This window comes from Artemia sp. Qi Xiang Cuo, chromosome 17 (genome assembly GCF_049724085.1).
Source record: "Artemia sp. Qi Xiang Cuo chromosome 17, ASM4972408v1, whole genome shotgun sequence".
NCBI classification, from domain to species: Eukaryota; Metazoa; Arthropoda; class Branchiopoda; order Anostraca; family Artemiidae; genus Artemia; species Artemia sp. Qi Xiang Cuo.
Genome location: NC_142810.1, coordinates 48,914,245 through 48,940,405, shown reverse-complemented (window position 1 = coordinate 48,940,405; position 26,161 = coordinate 48,914,245). Strand labels below are relative to the sequence as shown.

Sequence of the window (26,161 nt, the reverse complement as noted above, 5' to 3'; positions counted from 1 at the left end):
TCAAAAATTGCTTTTGAGCAACAAAATTACCAAACAATTCAAAAGGATGAAAAGGAACATGACCTAAACCTCAAAAATAAGAGACAGTCAAAACTAAGCAGCTTCCCTTCTAGCTTGATCACAGCACCAGATCATACTCTATTCAATCACTTTTAGCTTGATCACAGCACTAGATCGTACTGAATTCACTATCCTTCTAGCTTGATCACAGGACCAGATCGTACTGCATTCACTACCCTCATAGCTTGATCACAGCACCATATCGTACTACATTCACTACCCTTCTAGCTTGATCACAGCATCAGATCGTACTGCATTCACTACTCTTTTAGCTTGATCCCAGCACCAGATCGTACTGTATTCGCTCTCTTCTAGCTTCATCACAGCACCAGATAGTACTGCATTCACTCTCTTCTAGCTTGATCACAGCACCAGATCATACTGCATTCAGTACATTTCTAGCTTGATCACAGCACCAGATCGTACTGCATTCACTACCCTTCTAGCTTGATCACTGCACCAGATCGTACTGCAGTCCCTCCCTTCTAGCTTGATAACAGCACCAGATAGTACTGCATGCACTCTCTTCTAGCTTGATCATAGCACCAGATCGTACTACATTCGCTACCTTCTAGCTTGGTCACAGCACCAGATAGTACTGCATTCACTCTCTTCTAGCTTGATCATAGCACCAGATCGTACTAAATTCACACTCCCTTCTAGCTTGATCACATCACCAGATCATACTGCAATCACTACCCTTCTAGCTTGATCACAGCACCAGATCGCACTGCATTCACTACCCTTCTAGCTTGATCACAGCACCAGATCGTACTGCATTCAATACCCTTCTAGGTTGATCATAGGACCAGATCGTGCCGCATTCGCTCCCTTCTAGCTTGATCACAGCACCAGATATTACTGCATTCACTACCCTTCTACCTTGATCACAGCGCCAGATCGTACTACATTCACTCCCTTCTAGCTTGATCACAGCGCCAGATCGTACTGTATTCACTACCCTTCTAGCTTGATCACAGCACCAGATCGTACTGCATTTACTACCCTTCTAGCTTGATCACAGCACCAGATCGTAATGCATTCGCTCCATTCTAGCTTGGTCACAGCACCCGATAGTACTGCATTCACTATCTTCTAGCTTGATCATAGCACCAGATCGTATTGTATTCACTATGTGCCAGAAATTGTGGTCCACACCCTAAAGCAGACGTAATGGACAACAGGTTTTGCTCCCATATTTTAAATAGCCGAGATAATGTCTTTACGCAACAAAATTTAACTACAACCGAAGAAGGAGAAGATGAGCATGGACAAAATTCTATTAATATGTACCACTAGACATTACTACCTCTTATGTTGTGTTCGCCTCACCAGATCCATTGCACGCCTAATGAGCTACAAATTGTGATCAATTTGCAAAAGCGGAAGAACGTGGATCGAATTTTCTTGTGCTCAGAGAGTGTGAAGAAACTCCATAGCGGGATCAAGGAGAAGATAAGTGGGGCGAAAAAAAAACATTAGCGGCATTTTGATCACCATTCAGTGAAGCAGTTGAACTGACAACGTTGGACGTTTATGAGGCCGTTTGGCGTTCTTCAGTAAAAATAGGAATTAAGCATGGACGGCTAAAGTAGCGCGTTTTTTTTTAATTGCAGTCAACAACTGCTGAAATTCCCCGAAGATGACAACTAAAGAAATTGGTAAAAATGTAAGGTTAATATAGGGGGGGGGGGTAAAATTGAAGTTATTTTCAAGGGAAATGCCAAAAAAGGTATTATTCACAAACAAAATCCCCAAAAGTATTTTTGAAAATTCAAGGAGGAGGTGGCGTTCCCCCACAATTGATGCCAATGTTAGACCCTAGATCTAAACCTAAAATTTTATTCAGCAAGCTCAACTACTCTCCAAAATAGTAAAAAGGCCGTCATCTAGAATTCAAACCAGCCAAGTCTAAATTCTTACCTTAACAATTCAGCTGAAGGTCAAGAGTAATATTCCAAAAAGTGATGGAATCAAGTTTAATCTATGTTAGCTCAGAAACTAAAGCCCTAAAACTGATGAGGATATTTAGAACAAGGCAATTTTAAACTGATGCATGCAAATTTATTTGAATGCAAAGTTAATAGCTTTGCATACTGAATCTACTAATAGGTCAATTATGCAATGTCCTACTTTCCTTTTTGAGCAGAAACTTAAGTCATTTTACACAACAGGTTAAATTCAAAATTAGCCTATAGGCTGGGCAACCAATTACCCATTACTCTCCCTACAAGTCAAGGCCCAATTTTTTTCTCTCTTGTACCTAATACTTTCCATACTGAAAAGTATCTTCAAACTTTCACGTTTTACTTGAAAGTAGCCATTTTCAAAGTGTAAAACTTCAAGCTTATGCTTGTCCATTTTATTGTCTAAATTCTATCCAAGTTGATTCCAAGGTCAACATCCAACGTCCTTCTAATGAATGTTCGACGTTCTGTTGCTTTTCGCCGTTGAAGTTTGACATCGCCGGTCGCCATTCAGAGTTTTACTCGAGCAAAAGTTGATGTGCTTGTAACAAACAATCATTAACATCCCTTCAAAGATAACAGACTGTAAAGATAATCGATCGGTCTACAGCTAGCCTTTGAGGCGAGGGGTGCCAGTAAGGTTTAACGAGGCCCAGCAAAATGAAGGATTGTCAATAGGCCTATTGCATGACTTGTGCAGAGGAACGACCAATCTGCAACAAATTCATAGAACGATAAGTCACGCCCAGCTGTATCATGTAGGAGGGTCAGATTCAAGAAGTCTGAGGGAAACTGAATACCCAAAAGGCGAAGTTTGTCAACTCTCTCAAGAACTACACATCTGAAGATGGAAAGGATATTGACGCAAGATTTTCAATTTTAGCCTATAAATTAAAGCACTAATAAATTTACTACTGATGGGACATTTAAGGGTTAGTTGAAACTTGTAAGAACTACTTAAACTTCGAAACAATTTCATTAATTGAATTGGGCGGAATAGCCCCCAATGCTGCTAAGTGAAACTTGTTATGTATTTAGACTCTCCTAGCAGAAGAATCTAGAGACAATCACAGGGGTGCCATCTTTATAAGAGGTAAAAAATTTAACAGGAGAGATATGAGCTTTACAATGTACATTCAAATTAATTTTTAACTATTGAAATGAAAAAGATGAAGACAGCCAACATCTAAAAGACGGAGGAGACTCTGGTATTAATTTATTTTTTGTCACAATAGACGAAAAACAGAGATTTAATTTACCACTAATTGTGTTAGCCCTCCCGAAGGGAAATCCTGGCTATGTCATTGTCTTTAATCCGATTTAAATATACTTAAATTAACTCATAAATAACCTCTGAGTACAAAAGGGAGAAAGCACTGTTCATTGTATACTTAAGATCTGGGTTCGTATCTAGTATTCTTGCCATTTAACAACAAAAACTTTAAGTAGTAATAGATAAGGCTATTTACCAGGTGCCCTACATGATGCAAATCCCATAAATTCTGATAAGATAAAAACAAACGGCAATCACAGCCTTATAAAACGTGATTCAATCCAGATTGTACCAAAAATGCATTGGGCAAGAGTGAATCGGAGTGAATTACCCGATCAAAAAGTTTACTATGATAAATAGACTGTGGTAATTCAGGAGGCAGTATACATTTTACAAAGGGGAAAATGTACAGTAGTTTGGACTGGCAGATCCAGGGCGTGCGGGGGAGACCCCATCCCCTAGACTTTTTATGGCGCCCTCTTTCCCTGCATTTTTCCTTTTTTTCACTTTTTTTTAATAAATTTGTCAATTTGGTCAAATATTGGCATCTTTGTCACATTGCCCCTCCCACAAGATTATACTGATTGGCGCCCTCTTCACATTGGGCCTCACCCACGATTTTGCTCTAGATCCACCCCCGGTAGTTTGTAATTTCAGCACTTTCAGTTCTTTTGACGCATTTTTACCCACGGTGACAATGGGACACTATGTCTAAATAAAAACAAAAAAAAATAGCCACTTTGTGTTTTTTACATTAAACCCTTGTTGATATTGTTGATTTTTTGCTATTGTCTTGCAAAATCTGTACTTGTACTTTCCAGGTTTGTTTTTTCTTATTAACGTATTTTTTCTCGTTTCGAATGCGTGTCCCTTTTCTTCGCTTTGCGTGAAATGGCAACGCTGCCAATAAGTTTAAACTAGATGAAATACGTGACTGGACTGCTGAAAAATAACATAAGAAGGCTGAAACTAAATGAATTTGAATTCGATTCAAGCCAATCTGCAATTTTTAGACAAGCCGATTTTCTGGATAGATTCTAAGTTTTGCTTATGTTGACACTTCAGGCGCAAGCAACTTTAACATCCCTTATTTCTGGTGTTTTCGACAGTTAGACTACAAAACCCATTTTGGCTTAATGAAGAGGATATTTCATCAAGATCAGGGAAACAAAAATTAAGCTTTAAAGTTATCCTACCCCCTAATATTTTTGTGAATGAGACAAGAGGCTATTACGGATTCGAGGGGCGCTCACTTTCTGAATAATGTACAACAGATGGCGCATTCCAAGCACAGTGGAAGTGTTCCAAGGATGGTGGAACTGTGCAGCACAAATGCCGTTTGAGATGTACACCAGGTGGCGGTTTTTGGACGGAATATGGGGCGAAAAGTTGGTTCGTTCCAAGATGTACACCAGGTGGCGGTTTTTGGACGGAATGACGTTCTGAGATGTACACCAGGTGGCGGGTTTTGGACGGAATCTGGGTCAAAAAGTTGGTTCGGAAATGGGCTGAAAAAATTTCTTTCGCTGATCAGTTTAAAATTTGCTGCGGTAAGTCCTTCGACCAAGATGAACCCAGTTTACACAGAAATTCAGGGACCAGCACAGCTCCCTTCCACCAATAAAAGAAAAGTGTCCCGAAAAAAGCCCCCAAAAATACTTGTCTGTTAAATAGAACGCAATCAATAAGTTAGGTTAATCCTACTGAAATATTATATTATCATAAAATAATAAAATATTAAGATATAATATTTTAGAAACAAAATTATGGAAACTACGACAAAGAATTGCGGAAAGCATGCCGCGCAGAACGCATTATATTATATACCTAGCTCAACCTAACAAAACCAAACCTGACCAGTGGCGATTCCGGGTGGGGGCCGCGGGGGGAACCCCCTCCCCATAACGTAGTGGCGATTTTTTATTGGGACCGGTTGCTCCGGTTGGGGTTGGGATACTGTAACACTTTAAGTTATTTTTTGTTATTGGTTTTTAATATTTAAGTTATAAATAAGTTTTTAATTGTTAAGACTATTTCTTTTTCCAAATTTGTTCGAAACAACGTTTCAGTTACTTCGTGTGGTCTTTGTTATATTTTAATAATGACGCATATTGCCAAAAAGTATTTAATTAAATTTAGATTTATCACGAGAATCTGTCCGTATTACCAGAAAAGCCAACTGGGAGGCGAAAATCTTCGTTTCATATTAAAAAGAAGAGGAATTACAACTTCTTTAGGCTGTTGAAATAATATTTCAGGATTGTGCTGTCACAACAGGGCTGAAAAAAATAATATTTAAACTTCTTTTTACTGTCAAAGATTTGTTTTCAAGTGATGGCACAGAGGCGAAGAAATTGATATCATTACTTTTTTTGGCTGTCATAAAATTTGGGTTTGCCTTTTTTGCGAAGCGGGGAGGTTTTTACAACATTATTGTTTTTTGTGGGTTTGTATGATACAAAGTAAATGCATGAGAAGTACAAAGATATTATTGATTTACATTTTGGAGTTCGATTAGCAAATAGTGGCCACTTTACTGCCTATTTTCATCTAATTAAAGCTCTGGGTTATATGACATATCTCCGCCGCTGTTCATCCTAAAACATTAAAATAAAGGCCAAACTCTATAAATATATGAACTTCAACAAAGGTTCGTAAAAGTATGCACTTATAACTAAGCATATGATTCAAAATTTCAAAGGTCGGAGTAATGATTAAAGAAAAATAGATTTAAAAAATATATATATATATATAGAAGAAGGCAAATAACTGTGTTTATTTTTTTATCTAGCCGGTATAGATGGGTCTCTGAATTCCCAGTTTAAATCAGTGAAATGACATCGATTTTTTTAACATTTACTAATGAAATGATCAAATAAAGTGGAAATTCACCACTTGAGTTCACCACGGAAACGGAATGCAACTACAATATCACTTCAGAATTTCTCACCTTCTCAATACCAACCAGTCAAAAAATACAGTTATGTTTATGTATAAGGACTGCCTATATTTGTCCATAAAATTGTATATACTTATGTTTTATAGTTTAAAATATAGTTATGTTTATGTATAAGGACTGCATATGTTTGTCCTTAAAATTGTATATACTTATGTTTTATAGTTTATAATATAGTTATGTTTATGTATAAGGACTGCATATGTTTGTCCTTAAAATTGTATATACTTATGTTTTATAGTTTAAAATATAGTTATGTTTATGTATAAGGACTGCATATGTTTGTCCTTAAAATTGTATATACTTATGTTTTATAGTTTAAAATATAGTTATGTTTATGTATAAGGACTGCATATGTTTGTCCTTAAAATTGTATATACTTATGTTTTATAGTTTAAAATATAGTTATGATTATGCATAAGGACTGCATATGTTTGTCCTTAAAATTGTATATACTTATGTTTTATAGTTTAAAATATAGTTATGTTTATGCATAACGACTGCATATGTTTGTCCTTAAAATTGTATATACTTCTGTTTTATAGTTTAAAATATAGTTATGATTATGTGTAAGGACTGCATATGTTTGTCCTTAAAATTGTATATACTTATGTTTTATAGTTTAAAATATAGTTATGTTTATGTATAAGGACTGCATATGTTTGTCCTTAAAATTGTATATACTTATGTTTTATAGTTTAAAATATAGTTATGTTTATGTATAAGGACTGCATATGTTTGTCCTTAAAATTGTATATACTTATGTTTTATAGTTTAAAATATAGTTATGATTATGTATAAGGACTACATATGTTTGTCCTTAAAATTGTATATACTTACGTTTTATAGTTTAAAATATAGTTATGTTTATGTATAAGGACTGCATATGTTTGTCCTTAAAATTGTATATACTTATGTTTTATAGTTTAAAATATAGTTATGTTTATGTATAAGGACTGCATATGTTTGTCTTTAAAATTGTATATACTTATGTTTTATAGTTTAAAATATAGTTATGTTTATGTATAAGGACTGCATATGTTTGTCTTTAAAATTGTATATACTTATGTTTTATAGTTTAAAATATAGTTATGTTTATGTATAAGGACTGCATATGTTTGTCATTAAAATTGTATATACTTATGTTTTATAGTTTAAAATATAGTTATGTTTATGTATAAGGACTGCATATGTTTGTCCTTAAAATTGTATATACTTATGTTTTATAGTTTAAAATATAGTTATGATTATGTATAAGGACTGCATATGTTTGTCCTTAAAATTGTATATACTTATGTTTTATAGTTTAAAATATAGTTACGTTTATGTATAAGGACTGCATATGTTTGTCCTTAAAATTGTATATACTTATGTTTTATAGTTTAAAATATAGTTATGTTTATGAATAAGGACTGCATATGTTTGTCCTTAAAATTGTATATACTTATGTTTTATAGTTTAAAATATAGTTATGATTATGTATAAGGACTGCATATGTTTGTCCTTAAAATTGTATATACTTATGTTTTATAGTTTAAAATATAGTTATGTTTATGTATAAGGACTGCATATGTTTGTCTTTAAAATTGTATATACTTATGTTTTATAGTTTAAAATATAGTTATGTTTATGTATAAGGACTGCATATGTTTGTCCTTAAAATTGTATATACTTATGTTTTATAGTTTAAAATATAGTTATGATTATGTATAAGGACTGCAATGTTTGTCCTTAAAATTGTATTATACTTATGTTTTATAGTTTAAAATATAGTTATGTTTATGTATAAGGACTGTATATGTTTGTCCTTAAAATTGTATATACTTATGTTTTATAGTTTAAAATATAGTTATGTTTATGTATAAGGACTGCATATGTTTGTCCTTAAAATTGTATATACTTATGTTTTATAGTTTAAAATATAGTTATGTTTATGTATAAGGACTGCATATGTTTGTCCTTAAAATTGTATATACTGTTATATATACAGCTGAGGGTTTCTATACTTATTTTGGTACATGCCATCCTATCATATATCCACGATTAATTCTTTTATAAATCAAAGTTTTTTTTAGGACAATTCTCTTACTTAATGCTAAATTTGAACCGAATAGCAAATTTTTTTGTGCTCAACAGACAAAGAGATTTAAACGTCTGAATTGAATATCTAAAATTAAAAAATATATATATATTAAAAATCTACTACAGCTTGAAACCATGACAATTTAAATCACCAATCTATACCTACCGAATACAAAAATAACAAACACATAATTATTTATCTTTTAAGGAGTATTTGGAATCATATACTTAGTTTGAAGCGCGTACCTACAGGCATCTTTATTAGGGTTCATATTTTTTCTGGATGAATAGGTCTGGAGATATATCAGAATGAATAGCAGAGGAAATACTACCGAAGAGCTCTAATCTAACAGGACTCTAGACTGACAGGACTAGCCATCATAAACGTTCACCGAAATATTGAGGTAGAGAATCGAAGAGGAAATACTAACAGGACTCTAGAAGAGGAGCTCTAAACTAACAGGACTCTAGACTGACAGGACTAGCCATTATAAACGTTCACCGAAATATTGAGGTAGAGAATCGAAGAGGAAATACTAACAGGACTCTAGAAGAGGAGCTCTAATCTAACAGGACTCTAGACTGACAGGACTAGCCATTATAAACGTTCACCGAAATATTGAGGAGAGAATCGAAGAGGAAATACTAACAGGACTCTAGAAGAGGAGCTCTAAACTAACAGGACTCTAGACTGACAGGACTAGCCATTATAAACGTTCACCGAAATATTGAGGTAGAGAATCGAAGAGGAAATACTAACAGGACTCTAGAAGATGAGCTCTAAACTAACAGGACTCTAGACTGACAGGACTAGCCATTATAAACGTTCACCGAAATTTTGAGGTAGAGAATCGAAGAGTAAATACTAACAGGACTCTAGAAGAGGAGCTCTAATCTAACAGGACTCTAGACTGACAGGACTAGCCATTATAAAAGTTCACCGAAATATTGAGGTAGAGAATCGAAGAGGAAATACTAACAGGACTCTAGAAGAGGAGCTATAATCTAACAGGACTCTAGACTGACAGGACTAGACATCATAAACGTTCACCGAAATATTGAGGTAGAGAATCGAAGAGGAAATACTAACAGGACTCTAGAAGAGGAGCTATAATCTAACAGGACTCTAGACTGACAGGACTAGCCATTATAAATGTTCACCGAAATATTGAGGTAGAGAATCGAAGAGGAAATACTAACAGGACTCTAGAATAGTAGCTATAAACTACCAGGACTCTAGACTGACAGGACTAGCCATTATAAACGTTCTCCGAAATATTGAGGTAGAGAATCGAAGAGGAAATACTAACAGGACTCTAGAAGAGGAGCTCTAAACTAACAGGACTCTAGACTGACAGGACTAGCCATTATAAACGTTCACCTAAATATTGAGGTAGAGAATCGAAGAGGAAATACTAACAGGACTCTAGAAGAGGAGCTCTAAACTAACAGGACTATAGACTGACAGTACTAGCAATTATAAACGTTCACCGAAATATTGAGGTAGAGAATCGAAGCGGAAATACTAACAGGACTCTAGAAGAGGAGCTCTAAACTAACAGGACTCTAGACTGACAGGACTAGCCATTATAAATGTTCACCGAAATATTGAGGTAGAGAATCGAAGAGGAAATACTAACAGGACTCTAGAAGAGGAGCTCTAATCTAACAGGACTCTAGACTGACAGGACTAGCCATTATAAACGTTCACCGAAATATTGAGGAAGAGAATCGAAGAGGAAATACTAACAGGACTCTAGAAGAGGAGCTCTAATCTACCAGTACTCTAGACTGACAGGACTAGCCATTATAAACGTTCAACGAAATATTGTGGTAGAGAATCTAAGAGGAAATACTAACAGGACTCTAGAAGATGAGCTCTAAACTAACAGGACTCTAGACTGACAGGACTAGCCATTATAAACGTTCACCGAAATAATGAGATAGACATCGCCCGTGTAATATATGGCGGGAGTAGAAAGAGAAAAATAGACTTTTTTTTATAAAACTGTGAATTCTATAATTGGTACTTGGGCATTATATGGGCCTTTCTAAAAAGTCAAGTTTGATTAATGCTAATTAAATAAAATAGGATGAATATATAATAGTTTATAGACAAACTTGGGCTATATATTTGCACATTAGGGGGTGAGGTGGGTGGTAAAGCATAGCATAAATTAAATACGTAACCTAACCTAGCCTAGATACCTTTCCCCCCCCAAACCCCAAAAAACAACAGTTTAAATATCGTATACGCAATGAAAACCACGCTATCATTGTATTACTCTATAGCGGTTAACCCGTCAAAAACGGGTTTTTCGTGACTGGTTTCCTTGTAAAGCCCCATATAGTGCCCAAGTAACCTATAATTTAAGAAAAATATATCGAACTTTAAAAAGTGGAAAAATACGCTATATTGTTATGAAAAGCGAAATTTTGATTAGTAAATTTTTGAGATTTTGTCAAAGATGACACTGTTCATTAAAATATTATTTTTAAAAAGAAATAATGATTAGTTAATGTTTTATTGTCTATGCTTGAAACTCTCGTTTTAAATGTCTTCTATGTATTTCTATCTCTTTATTCAATGTTTCTTTTTACACCCCTAAACGAACTAGTATTTACTAGATAGGTGGTTTGACCTATGGTTTGACCTATACAAATAGTAACAAAGAATGCATGAATCCAAAAGATAGTTTAATACCAATTTTTTTACAATACAAAGCCTAAATCACTCGCTATATTGGTCAGAGGTACAAAGACTAAAAATTATGCAGAAAATATTAAATACCATTTTTTGTAGAGGGTGAACAGCACCTTTTTTTGGTGGTGTAGTTTTTATACTTAATATTTTTGGTATCAATATTTTTGTATCGTTTTAACTTCAACTGATTTATTAGAACTTTTCTCAACAGATTTTAGACTAAATTTACGATCATTTTCACTACCTACCTACGACGTATAATTGTTGCGGTTCCCTTTAAATTGCTAGAATTTCTTTGTTCGCAAGTTTATCGAAGCAACCTATGGTACTTTCCCATTATATGGGCACTTCGGCTATAGACAGTCGAATGAATGCAGTGATGGAGACTCGTAAAGCGGGTAACTGTTATCTAAATTGATGGAAGAGCGTGGTTTCTCATTGAATTTACAATATTTAAACTGTTGTTGTTGTTTTTTTTGTGGGGGGGGGGAGAAAAAGGCACCTAGGTTAGGTTAGGTAACGTATTCAATATATGCAATGCTTTACCCCCCCCCCCCTTAATGTGCAAATATATGGCCCAAATTTGTTTATAAACTATTATATACAAATCCTATTTTATTTTATTTCATTAGCATTAACCAAACTTCACTTTTTAGAAGTACCCAACCTATTATGCGCCCCCCCCCCCTAAGAAAAATCCTGGATCCGCCCCTGAACCTAACCCCTGACCACCTCTATATATTAAATATTTAATAAAAATATACATCCATCGTAGTTTTCTGACTCATAACTGATCCAGGAAGTAAAACCGGTTTCTATCAAATGTAACACAGCATAATTCTTGAGTGCGTTCCGTTTAACAGAAAAGTACCCCCAAAACGTTGCTTTCCAAATACCTTAGGAAGCAATTACGATACGAGAAAGCCGGGCCAAATCAATCAAGAACTCACTTTATTAGGTTTGAAATGTAAAATTAATTTTCCAGATATCAAGGAGGCACACTTGTGCCTCTATAAAGAGGCCACCCACCACAATTTTAAGCGATTTCCGGTCCTAGCGGTCGCAGAGAGACAGCGGTGATCGCATTTTGTAGCCCAAGCTCCAACTAAGAAACGTGCAAAAGTTCACCCCCCTCCGACTTTATCTTCATGGGTAAAAGTGGGCCGGAAGTTTCGACCCTCCGACCACAGCCCCCCCCCCTTTAACGTTGTCCGATTGGACTGAAATTTAGAGGTTAAGCTTTCCTAGGGCCCGGGAGCTTATCCTCGAAATTTCAGCTCAATCCGATCACTCCTTCCCTGTTTTCCAAAAACCAAATATAGCCACTTAAAGTTCATTTCTCTTTTTTTATCAGCCACGCCTGCAGGCCACAGTTGGCAACAGATCCGGGTGAACGAGGACTCATTCGAACCGGAATTTGACCTGTTAGGGCCTTTTGATATTTTCAGACCGAAAAAATTATCCCCGAATTTACATTTACGAAAAACCTCGTTTTTCTATAAGAGCCCATGTTAAATTTTCCCACCACAGCCCACCTTTAACGTTGTCTGATCGGGTTGAAATTTAGAGGATAAGCTTTCCTGGGGCCTGGGAGCTTAATCCTCAAAATTTCAGCTCAATCTGATCACTCCTTCCCTGTTTTCCAAAAACCAAATATCAAGTTTTGTGGGGATTTGCTTGCGTCAAAAATAGATTCCACATACTAAAAATACAATTACAGTTGCGTCTCTTTGGTACAGCGATCGATACTCCTGACTGTCAGGCGGAAGACCCGGGTTCGATTACTGAATACTGATTACTGAATTTAAAGTTTAAAAAAGAAACTCAGTTTCTTTTTTAAATTATTTGAAAAAAACTACGTTTTCTAAAGAGTTAAAGAGGCTGAGTTACAAGGTCGACCCTTAAAACACCCTGTCGAGAAAGAAAAGAATAATACACAATCATCTAACAGTTAGTCAAGCAATAATAAGTAATAAACTGTACAAAAACGTGCAAAAATTATTTGAAAAAAACTATGTTTTCTAAAGAGTTAAAGAGGCTGAGTCACAAGTTCGAACCTTAAAACGTACAGGGATTAGAAGGTACAGTTGGGGGGCTGCCGCCCCCCAAACCCCCGCTTTCGCAGCCTTTAAATAAAAAAAAAAATTATACTGAAAGTAAGGAGCGACATTAAAACTTAAAAAGAACAGAAATTATTCCGTATATGAAAGAGGCTGTGCCCTCCTCAACGCCTCGCTCTTTACGCTAAAGTTTTTATTGTTTAAAAAAGAGAGTTGTGAGAAAGTCAAACTTTAGCGTAAAGAGCGAGGCGTTGAAGAGGGCACAGCCCCTTTCATATACGGAATAATTTCTGTTCTTTTTAAGTTTTAATGTCGCTCCTTACTTTCAGTATAATTTTTTTTTTTATTTAAAGGCTGCGAAAGCGGGGGTTTGGGGGGCGGCAGCCCCCAACTGTACCTTCTAATCCCTGTACGTTTTAAGGTTCGAACTTGTGACTCAGCCTCTTTAACTCTTTAGAAAACATAGTTTTTTTCAAATAATTTTAACATAACACCTTCAAATTACCGCCGTTGAACTTGGATGGAGCAGAAGCTTATCCTTATTCGTGAACATGAGCTACAAAACGATTAATTCATCACAATTGTCAAGAGTCACAAAACAATTCCAGGTTTTCCATCTTTTCTTTTCAATTAAATAATTAACAATTATAAAAACGACAGATATTTGGTTATACACAAGGAAAGTACTAATTAAAGTGAACTAAAAAAGTTTCGCAAAAGATAGCTAGGTAAACGCCCAAAGCATAGAGGTACAGAGACATTAAGTCACGTAGGCCTAAACTCAGGTAAGACCACAAAAAGGCGGAGGGTTTTAGTTTGGTATACCTGCAAGAGAAATTGATGCTTTAGATCTCCGTATATTATCCAAATAATCTACTTTTTGAAACAATTTCCGAATTTAACGTCAATAAATTACCTGAAAAATTTACGTATATTATCTAAATAATCTACTTTTTGAAACTATATCCAGATTTTACCTCAATAAATTACCTCAAAGATTTCCGTATATTATCCAAATAATCTACTTTTTTGAACAATTTCCAGATTTCAACTCAATAAATTACCTCAAAGATTTCTGTATATTATCCAAATAATCTACTTTTTTGAACAATTTCCAGATTTCAACTCAATAAATTACCTCAAAGATTTCCGTATATTATCCAAATAATCTACTTTTTTGAACAATTTCCAGATTTCAACTCAAAAAATTACCTCAAAGATTTCCGTATATTATCCTAATAATGTAATTTTTAAAACGATTTCTAGATTTTAACACAATAAATTCATCCGAATATACCCTTTAAAACATATGGTAAATAGCCTACTGTAAAGTCTCTATATATAAAAAAAAATTGTATTAAAGTTACAAGAGGTTGCGCACTTAAAGTCGTTGGTGTACTCTATTTCGTGACTTCTGTGTGTACTATGCGAAATACAACGTTACTCACGGATTAATACGAGGGGGAGAGGGGACATCTCTCTCCAAAAACTTACCAGATGTAGCCCCTTTAACTGGCTACATGAGGCCCATTTAAAAAAAAGGTAAAGTAGTGACTTGACTGAAGCCCCATCCTGCCTTTTTGGCTGTATTGCGGCTTCTTCTTTTGTAAGAAGACAATGAATTTGGCAACGGTATTTCGATCGTCTGGCGCTAGACGTAGTAGCCGGGGAAGGTTATGGGCCAGGAAGTTGTTGGTCCATCTCTTACGAGGTCATCCTCGGGGCTTGTGCCACGAAACCGTCCTTCGATGGTAGTTTTGGTATGTGGTTGGCTGAAATTTGCTGAATGTGGCCTAGCCGGCGGAACTATTGGCTTTTGATCCAGTCCATGGTGGTTTGGAGGGCAACGGAGTAGTTTTCGGAGGTCTTCATTTGAGACTCTGTCAAGGTAGGTAATCCCCGTAATGCGTCTAAGGCATGTTTCATGCCTTAAGGCATGTTTAACATGCTAAACATGCTAAGGCATGTTTAACATGCTAAGGCATGTTTATGTTTCAAACGAGGAGAGTCTTCGCTTATCATCAACCTCTATTGACCAAGTTCCGCTTGAGTATAAAGCGATGGGGCTTAAGAGGGAGCTGAAGCGTCGCACCTTTAAAGAAGTTGACAGAGACCTGCATTTCCAAATTGATCTAACGTTCTTGAAGCTGGTGCTAGCTAGGCCGAGCCTTAGTTTGATTCCTTTTGAGTAGCCGCTGTCAGAAGTTAGGAAGCTCCCTAATAGACGAAGGAGTTAACATTTTCCATCGGCTCTCCTTTTTTTTGTCAGCTGCATAGTTCTTGTGGCAGGGTCTCTAGACGCCTGCATGACCTTGGTTTTGGCTGTATTGATGGCAATCCCAAAAGCCTCGATTGTCGACGCTAGTTCATCGGTTTCAGCTTAGAGTACATGCTCTTGACTGTTGATTTTCTCGATGTCACCTGCATATGCCAGTTTATCATGTTAGGATAAGAGGATAAAATAACAAATCTAATACCACTACTATTTTGTTTTATAATGTTTCAAACAGTTCGTGGTAATGAACAGTAAGTAACAAACGACTCGGGCCAGTAGTAACCGAAACTTAAAAAAAAAAAAATTGACAATTAATATATCCAAAGAATTGACTCTATACTGATTTCAAATACATGAAATTCATTAAGTTTAATTTTACCCATCAAAAACTATGTTCCTGAGAAAATTCACTTGGTTTTCGAAAAAGAAGGGAAATACCCTAAAAACGCATGTGATCTTGATGAAAATCACAGCGCAAGATTAAGCATTTTCATAAAAATAACCCCACCCCCTCTCCAAATCAAAATCATGAGTTCCGAATCAGAGTCAAATAAAAATTTTGGCCAGGAGAATGCCAAAACGCAACCGAGTGAAATTTATGAGACAACCAAATAATCTAGAATTACTGAAAAACTATGTCCTCAAAATATCGATTACATTTAAAGCATTATATTCAAACACTAAATGTTTTTAATTTTGTGTGAAAAATCCAGCTTCTGAAGCCACAATACAGTCTGTAAAGCCTAGTGGAACATAATGCGTTTGTTCGCATTGTGTTCAAACACTAAATGTTTTCAATATTGTGTGGAAAATACAGCTTCTGAGGCCATAATACAGTCTGTAAAGCCTAATGGAACATAATGCGTTTGTTCGCATTGTGTTCAAACACTAAATGTTTTCAATTTTGTGTGGAAAATCCAGCTTCTGAAGCCACAATACAGTCTGTAAAGCCTAATGGAACATAATGCATTTGTTCGCATTATGTTCAACCACTAAATGTTTTCAATTTGGTGTGGAAAATCCAGCTTCTGAAGCCACAATACAGTCTGTAAAGCATAATGGAACATAGTGCAATTGTTCCCAAGGCTACGTGTAGTCTCGGCAAAATAAATGATTAATATAGACGATTATTTTGAGTTTCATTTAACTAAGTTTAATTCTTTAGAACCTTCATAGAATTTAGTTGCACCGGTAACTTAGATTAGTATATAATCTAGGGTTAGGGTGAAGGATAACCGGATCTTTTGTTTGTGACGTGGGGGAGAGGGCCTGAAGTCTCAAAGAGTAGTCTTTAGGGTACTTGTCTATTATTCAGAACACAACAAGGAATTTGGATCTGCAAGATCAGACAAAAATCAGTTTATAGCTGTCTGTATTCGGAGACCATTAGCTTAGGATCAAGGGAAAAACAACGTTGTAGGTATATTTTAATTAAATATTGAATGTATAGGGTTGATATTTTGGTTCCGTTTGCTTACATTTTGAATTCAGCCCCATTATACTTAACCCCCGACTCCTCCCCTAATATGCAAATATATAGCCCAAGTTATATATTTATTATTATAATATATATATAGCCCGAATATATAATTATAACATAATATAATTATAACATACAACCCAAACTATATTATATATATATATATATATATATATATATATATATATATATATATATATATATATATATATATATATATATATATATATATATATATATATATATATATATATATCCAAGCGTCTCAGTTGTGTCTCCCACTGATGCTCAAGCGTCTCAATTGTTTCATCCCGTGTATCTGTAAATTGAATCAACTTGGGCGTGTTCTGAATAATGGACAAGTACAGTCTTTAGGCCTAAACCTTTTAACTTTCATTGAGAAAATTCCCCCAGGAAAAATCTCCTCCATCCCCTAAAAATTCTTCACAACATGTAAAATTAAGCAGCCAAAGGGAATACGGCCCTACCCAATGGCGGTTCTGGCCTCTTTTGTACCCGGGACAAAATTTTTATTAGCCCCCCCCCCCTCTGTCTCCAAAAAAATTCCAGGCCCAATTTTAACTAAAATTGGCCAACTCCGCCTTGTACTTTATTTAAATAAAAAATTTAAAATAATTATGACCATTATAATATTTCAATGAAAATTTACACCCCTAAAATTTCTGCACCCGGGGCAAGTGCACCCTCTGTTTCCCCTCCTAAAACCGCCTCTGGTCCTCCCTCAGCTATAGATAAATCAAACTAACTCTGCTATGGAATATATCCTACCGTGAGACAAATAATTTATAAGTAAAGTTCGATATCCATCCGACAAAACTGTGCACCATCCAAATACTGAATTAATTATATAATTAATTTATTTTACAATAAACTATAATCCTAAAACCAGAAAATACTATGAACAACTGTTTCCACAGACAAGCTTTGTTCTCATACTTGTTTTCAAGGAATCAAGCTATTCAAGAATTATTTTGGAAAAGGTACATGTCGTCACGATAGGAAAGGTTATTTAATTAAAAATAAGGATAATAACCTTCTATAAATTTTATTAAAATATAAATTACGTTAAAGAAAGGTTATTTAATTAATAATAAGGATAAGTCAAACTTTCATTTAGTAAATACAGGCGACACACATGAATAAAATTAAGGAAAAGAGCTTAGTGAATTCTTCAACCAACAACAAGACGATAAATTACACAAAAAGCATAGCAAAGTAGGGGTAAAATCCCGAGGTCCTTTTAGGGGGGAGGAGGGAGGCAGGGGTCCAAAGACATTACCCTTTACAAGGCTGAACACAGAAAGGAGGTTGACCCCCCCCCCCCCCGAAAATGTTTGTCCGACTCATTAAAACGTGATAGAAAAGCACAAAAACACATCTTTAATACGTTTTTAAGATTTTTTTTTAAAGAAAAAGACAAATCCTGGGTACAGCATTGCCCTTTACACATAACATGTAGCGTATCTCTCACAGTGATAAAATATTATTACATCCTATTACGCTCCATATCAATCCTGAAAAACTTCGTGTCCCTTATGAACGTAAGGAGTCCTTTTTTTAGATACAAACGCAAAAGATAAAATGCGAAGAAAAAACAAAAAAAAAAGGTGAGACAGAAGACAAAATAATTTTCAGCCAGTGAATAGCAAAAATAGAAACAGTTATTCCGATGAAGACTTCCACTGAGCCACCTTCAGTGCTCAAAAATAAAACTACTAAGGAAGAAAAAACGAAATACTATGGAAGAAAAAAGAAAAAAAGGTGAGACAAAAGACAAAACAATAGCAAAATAATTTTCAGCCAGTGAATAGAAGAAAAAGAAACAGATATTCCGGTGAAGACTTCCACTGAGCCACCTTCAGTGCTCAAAATTAGTATATACTATAAAAGAAAAACAACTACTATAGTAGGGAGCCATGTATTACTCCTAGTCGACACCACTGCTGCCATCTACGATTGAGTCTAACGCTGACGGGTTATAATTTATTCAAGGATTATTGATCGAGTCTAATGGGGTCAATGCCCCCTTTTTCAACGTCGATTTATTTGTTGTTTCTAGGTGTAATGACCCCGGGGCGAAGTTTGCACATGCGCATTAACGGGAACAATGTATTGAACGAATCGAGGGGAACTGGATTTCTGAGAAATTGATTTTCATAATCGACTAGGACAAGAGGGGAAGTAGATTTCAGAGAAATTGATTGCATAATCGAGAGGAAAAGGATTTCTGAGAAATTTATTGCATAATCGAGGGGAAGTGGATTTCTGGGAAATTGATTGCAAAATCGACTAGGACAAGAGGGGAAGTAGATTTCTGGGAAATTGATTACATAAACGAAGGGGAATTATTGATCCACTAACTAATTACAAATGACATCACTTGTTTCCTAGGATTTATGCGGGACTCTAAAGAGATAGAAATTCCATTTTTAAATATGGCTTCTTTGGTCTTTAGTGACAGAGATATATTATTATTCTATTTTTAAATATGGCTTCTCCGATCTTTAGGTCAGAGTAATAAATTGATATTCTGTCGAAACCATAATAGTGTAGCTAGGAACACCTTAGAGATCAAGACAGATTGAATATATTTAACGCGGGAAAAAGGAACACGCAGAAATTACTTTTAAGGGATTATTTGGGCGAAACAGTTTGGGATATTTTAGAAGATGATTTGGCTGAAACAGTTTGAGACATTTTAGAAGATGATTTGGGGTGAAACTTTGTGGTCGTTATAATACACAAGTTCCATTTGAACAATGTTGTAAGGTCCCCTACCCCAACCCCAAAGAACCCATCCCCCAGAGCCTCCAAAGGGACCTCCTCCCGCTGGGTCCCCCAGAGGGCCCCCATTCCCCGGGCCCCCAAAGTGGCCCCCTCCCCTCGGGCCCCCAAGGCCCCCCAAATTTTTTGCCCCCCATTTTCTTAATACTTTTTTTTGCACACTTGAGACACAGAAAGACCCCTCCCCCCAACTTTTTCGCTCCCCCCGAATATATCTTTTCAGAACAAGTTCTTTTCTTAATGTCCCTCTTAAATCCCATTTTACAAGTTGAAGTACCAATCCTTTTCATCCTCAACTTTATTTTACAGCTTTTTGAATGCTCCAACACCAAGAAATACTTTTCAAAAGGCATTTCAGAAATTGATATTTTCTTAATGACCCACCAAAACCCATTTTACAAGTTGAAGTACCCATCCTTTTCACACGCAACTTTATTTTACAGCTTTTTGAATACCACAACACCAAGCAATACTTTTCAAAAGGCATTTCAGAACAAGTTCTTTTCTTAATGTCCCTCCTAAACCCATTTTACAATTTGAAGTACCCATCCTTTTTACCCACAACTTTACTTTACAGCTTTTTTGCATACCACAACACCAAGCAATACTTGTCAAAAGACATTTCAGAACAAGTTCTTTTCTTAATGTCCCACCTAAACCCATTTTAAAAGTTGAAGTACCCATCCTTTTCACCCACAACTTTACTTTACAGCATTTTGAATACCACATAACCAAGCAATACTTTTCAAAAGACATTTCAGAACAAGTTCTTTTCTTAATGTCCCACCTAAAACCAATTTACAGGTTGAAGTACCCATCCTTTTCACCAACAAATTTACTTTACAGCTTTTTGAATACCACAAAACCAAGCAATACTTTTCAAAAGACATTTCAGAACAAGTTCTTTTCTTAATGTCCCACCTAAACCAATTTTACAAGTTGAAGTACCCATCCTTTTCACCCACAACTTTACTTTACAGCATTTTGAATACCACAAAACCAAGCAATACTTTTCAAAGGACATTTCAGAACAAGTTCTTTTCTTAATGTCCCACCTAAATTCATTTTACAAGTTGAAGTACCCATCCTTTTCACCCACAACTTTACTTTAAAGCTTTTTGAATAACACAACACCAAGCAATACTTTTCAAAACACATTTCAGAACAAGTTCTTTTCTTAATGTCCCACCTAAACCCATTTTACAAGTTGAAGTACCCATCCTTTTCACCCACAACTTTACTTTACAGCTTTTTGAATACCACAACACCAAGCAATACTTTAAAAGACATTTCAGGACAAGTTCTTTTCTTAATGTCCCACCTAAACCCATTTTGCAAGTTGAAGTACCCATCCTTTTAACCCACAGCTTTACTCTACAGCTTTTTGAATACCAAAACACCCAGCAATACTTTTCAAAAGACATTTCAGAACAATTTCTTTTCTTAATGTCCCACCTAAACCCATTTTACAAGTTGAAGTACCCATCCTTTTCACCCACAACTTTACTTTACAGCTTTTTGAATATCACAACACCAAGCAATACTTTTAAGACATTTCAGAACAAGTTCTTTTCTTAATGTCACACCTAAACCCATTTTACAAGTTGAACTACCAATCCATTTCACCCACAACTTTACTTTGCAGCTTTTTGAATACCACAACACCAAGCAATACTTTTCAAAAGACATTTCAGAACAAATTCTTTTCTTAATATTCCACCTAAACCCATTTTACAAGTTGAACTACCAATCCTTTTCACCCATAACTTTACTTTACAGCTTTTTTGAATACCACAACACCAAGCAATACTTTTCAAAAGACATTACAGAACAAGTTCTTTTATTAATGTCCCACCTAAACCCATTTTACAAGTTGAAGCACCCATCCTTTTCACCCACAACTTTACTTTACAGCATTTTGAATACCACAAAACCAAGCAATACTTTTCAAAAGACATTTCAGAACAAGTTCTTTTCTTAATGTCCCACCTAAATTCATTTTACAAGTTGAAGTACCCATCCTTTTCACCCACAACTTTACAGCTTTTTGAATGTCACAACACCAAGCTATACTTTTCAAAAGACATTTCAGAACAAGTTCTTTTCTAAATGTCACACCTAAACCCATTTTACAAGTTGAACTAAAAATCCTTTTCACCCACAACTTTACTTTACAGCTTTTTGAATACCACAACACCAAGCAATACTTTTCAAAAGACATTTCAGAACAAGTTCTTTTCTTAATGTCCCACCTCAACCCATTTTACAAGTTGAAGTACCCATCCTTTTCACCCACAAATTTACTTTACAGCTTTTCGAATACCACAACACCAAGCAATACTTTTAAAAAGACATTTCAGAGCCAGTTCTTTTCTTAATTTCCCACCTAAACCCATTTTACAGGTTGAAGTACCCATCCTTTTCACCCACAACTTTACTTTACAGCTTTTTGAATACCACAACACCAAGCAATACTTTTCAAAAGGCATTTCAGAACAAGTTCTTTTCTTAATGTCCCACCTAAACCCATTTTACAAGTTGAAGTACCCATCCTTTTCACCCACAACTATACAGCTTTTTGAATACAACAAAACCAAGCAAATCTTTTCAAAAGACATTTCAGAACAAGTTCTTTTCTTAATGTCCCACCTAAACCCATTTTACAAGTTGAAGCACCCATCCTTTTGAACCACAACTTTACTTTACAGCTTTTTGGACCCAGGGGGCCTAGTGACAGAGACATGCAAAAAGCTAGGTTCATTTTTTTTACTAAAGAAAGTGCTACGATCTATTTCAATTAAGGTATAGATGGCAGCACAACTGATTTTTCATTCATCCCGAAACCTGTAGCCAACCTACAATACCACCCTTTTTTTCAAACCTAAATGAACCTAACGTGAATGCAGTTACTTGAAAAAAGGATGGTATTGTATGTTGGCTTCAGGTGCCCGGGTGAATGAAAAATCAGTTGTGCTGCCATCTATACCTTAATTGAAATAGATGGTAGCACTTGCTTTCGTAAAAAAAAATAACCTAGCTTTTTGCATGTCTCTCTCACTAGGCCCCCTGGGTTCAAAAAGCTGTAAAGTAAAGTTGTGGTTCAAAAGGATGGGTACTTCAACTTGTAAAATGGGTTTAGGTGGGACATTAAGAAAAGAACTTGTTCTGAAATGTCTTTTGAAAAGTATAGCTTGGTGTTGTGACATTCAAAAAGCTGTAAAGTTGTGGGTGAAAAGGATGGGTATTTCAACTTGTAAATGGGTTTAGGTGGGACATTAAGAAAAGAACTTGTTCTGGAATGTATTTTGAATGGTAGTGCTTCGTGTTGGGGCAGTCCAAAAGCTGTAAAATAAAGTTGTGGGTGAAAAGGAAGGGTTCTTCAACTTGTAAAATGGGTATAGGTGGAACGTAAAGAAATGAACTTATTATAAAATATCTTTTGAAAATTATTGCTTGGTGATGGGGTATTCAAAAAGCTGTAAAGTAAAGTTGTGGGTGAAAAGGATAGGTACTTAAACTTGTAAAATGGGTTTAGGTGGGACATTAAGAAAAGAACTTGTTCTGAAATGTCTTTTGAAAGGTATTGCTTGGTGATGAGGTATTCAAAATGCTGAACTTGTTCTGAAATGTCTTTTGAAAAGTATTGCTTTGTGTTGTGGTATTCAAAATGCTGTAAAGTTGAGGGAGAAAAGGATGGTTAGTTCAACTTGTAAAATGGGTTTAGGTGGGACATTAAGAAAAGAACTTGTTCTGAAATGTCTTTTGAAAAGTATTGCTTGGTGTTGTGGTATTCAAAAAGCTCTAAAGTAAAGTTGTGGGTGAAAGGGAAGGGTTCTTCAACTTGTAAAATGGGTTTAGGTGGGACATTAAGAAAAGAACTTGTTCTGAAATGTCTTTTGAAAAGTATTGCTTGGTGTTGTGGTATTCAAAATGCTGTAAAGTAAAGTTGTGGGTGAAAAGGATGGGTACTTCAACTTGCAAAATGGATTTAGGTGGGACATTAAGAAAAGAACTTGTTCTGAAATGTCTTTTGAAAAGTATTGCTTGGTGTTGTGGTATTCAAAAAGCTGTAAAGTAAAGTTGTGGGTGAAAAAGATGGGTACTTCAACTTGTAAAATGGGTTTAGGCGGGACATTAAGAAAAGAACTTGTTCTGAAATGTCTTTTGAAAAGTATTGCTTGGTGTTGTGGTATTCAAAAAGCTGTAAAGTAAAGTTGTGGGTGAAAAGGATTGGTACTTCAACCTGTAAAATGGGTTTAGGTGGGACATTAAGAAAAGAACTTGTTCTGAAATGTCTTTTGAAAAGTATTGCTTGGTGATGTGGCATTCAAAATGCTGTAAAGTAAAGTTGTGGGTGAAAAGGATGGGTACCTCAACTTGTAAAATGGGTTTAGGTGGGACATTAAGAAAAGAACTTGTTCTGAAATGTCCTTTGAAAAGTATTGCTTGGTGTTGTGGTATTCAAAATGCTGTAAAGTAAAGTTGTGGGTGAAAAGGATGGGTACTTCAACTTGTAAAATGGGTTTAGGTGGGAAATTAAGAAAAGAACTTGTTCTGAAATGTCTTTTGAAAAGTATTGCTTGGTGATGTGGTATTCAAAATGCTGAACTTGTTCTGAAATGTCTTTTGAAAAGTATTGCTTGGTGTTGTGGTATTCAAAATGCTGTAAAGTAAAGTTGTGGGTGAAAAGCATGGTTAGTTTAACTTGTAAAATGGGTTTAGGTGGGACATTAAGAAAAGAACTTGTTCTGAAATGTCTTTTGAAAAGTATTGCTTGGTGTTGTGGTATTCAAAAAAGCTGTAAAATAAATTTGTGGGTGAAAAGGATGGGTACTTCAACTTGTAATATGGGTTTAGGTGGGAAATTAAGAAAATAACTTGTTCTGAAATGTCTTTTGAAGTATTGCTTGGTGTTGTGGCATTAAAAAAGCTGTAAAGTAAAGTTGTGGGTGAAAAGGATGGGTACTTCAACTTGTAAAATGGGTTTAGGTGGGACATTAAGAAAAGAAATTGTTCTGAAATGTCTTTTGAAAAGTATTGCTTGGTGATGTGGTATTCAAAATGCTGTAAAGTAAAGTTTTGGGTTAAAAGGATGGGTACTTCAACTTGTAAAACGGGTTTAGGTGGGACATTAAGAAAAGAACTTGTTCTGAAATGTCTTTTGAAAAGTATTCCTTGGTGTTGTGGTATTCAAAAAGCAGTAAAGTAAAGCTGTGGGTGAAAAAGATGGGTACTTCAACTTGTAAAATTGGTTTAGGTGGGACATTAAGAAAAGAACTTGTTCGAAAAGTATTGCTTGGTGTTGGGGTATGCAAAAGCTGTAAAGTAAAGTTGTGGGTGAAAAGGAAGGGTAATTCAACTTTTAAAATGGGTTTAGGTGGGACATTAAGAAAAGCACTTATCCTAAAATGTCTTTTGAAAAGTATTGCTTGGTGTTGGGGTATGCAAAAAGCTGTAAAGTAAAGTTGTGGGTGAAAAGGATGGGTACTTCAACTTGTAAAATGGGTTTAGGAGGGACATTAAGAATAGAACTTGTTCTGAAATGTCTTTTGAAAAGTATTGCTTGGTCTTGGGGAATTCAAAAAGCTGTAAAGTAAAGTTGTGGGTGAAAAGGATGGGTACTTCAACTTGTAACATGGGTTTAAAAGGGACATTAAGAAAAGAACTTGTTCTGAAATGTCTTTTGAAAAGTATTGCTTGGTGTTGTGGTATGCAAAAAGCTGTAAAATAAAGTTGAGGGTGAAAAGGATTGGTACTTCAACTTGTAAAATGGGTTTAGGAGTGACATTAAGAAAAGAACTTGTTCTGAAATGCCTTTTGAAAAGTATTGCTTGGTGTTGGGGTATGCAAAAAGCTGTAAAGTAAAGTTGTGGGTGAAAAGGATGGGATACTTCAACTTGTAAAATGGGTTTAGGAGGGACATTAAGAAAAGAACTTGTTCTGAAATGTCTTTTGAAAAGTATTGCTTGGTGTTGGGGTATTCAAAAAGCTGTAATGTAAAGTAGTGGGTGAAAAGGATGGGTACTTCAATTTGTAAAATGGGATTTAAGATGGACATTAAGAAAAGAACTTGTTCTGAAAAGATATATTCGGGGGGAGCCAAAAGGTTGGGGGGGGGGATTGGTCCTTCTGGGTCTCAAGTGTGCCAAAAAAAAGTATTAAAAAATGGAGGGGCAAAAAAGTTGGGGGGGGGGGGCTTAGTGGGCCCGGGGGGATCGGGGTAGGGGGCCCCTTTGGCGACCTGGGGGATTGGGGCCCTCTGGGGGACCCAGGGGGAGGGGGTCCCTTTGGGGGCTCTGGGGGATGGGGCCCTTTGGGGTTCGGGTAGGGGACCTTACAACATTGTTCAAATGGAACTTGTGTATTATAACGACCACAGAGTTTCACCCCAAATCATCTTCTAAAATGTCTCAAACTGTTTCGCCCAAATCATCTTCTAAAATGTCTCAAACGGTTTCGCCCAAATAATCCCTTAAAAGTAATTTCTGCGTGTTCCTTT

At 35.7% G+C, this 26,161-nt stretch overlaps 1 protein-coding gene across 3 annotated transcripts in view; it reads right to left on the bottom strand.

The window, feature by feature from the left end:
• Positions 1-26,161, bottom strand: part of LOC148942295 (uncharacterized) — a 105,914-nt gene that overhangs the window by 69,192 nt on the left and 10,561 nt on the right. Inside the window, exon 1 of one of the 3 annotated variants that reach the window (XM_089102863.1) lies at positions 17,647-17,766. The exons of 1 other annotated variant lie outside the window; for it this stretch is intronic. Coding sequence is in view for 1 of the 2 variants with exons in the window: in XM_089102861.1 (XP_088958987.1) it covers positions 3,379-3,411 (33 nt within the window). In the remaining variant the exon portion in view is untranslated. Of the gene's footprint in view, positions 1-3,378; positions 3,429-17,646; positions 17,767-26,161 lie in introns of those variants that run through there. One more of the 3 variants, XM_089102861.1, reaches the window with a different exon arrangement.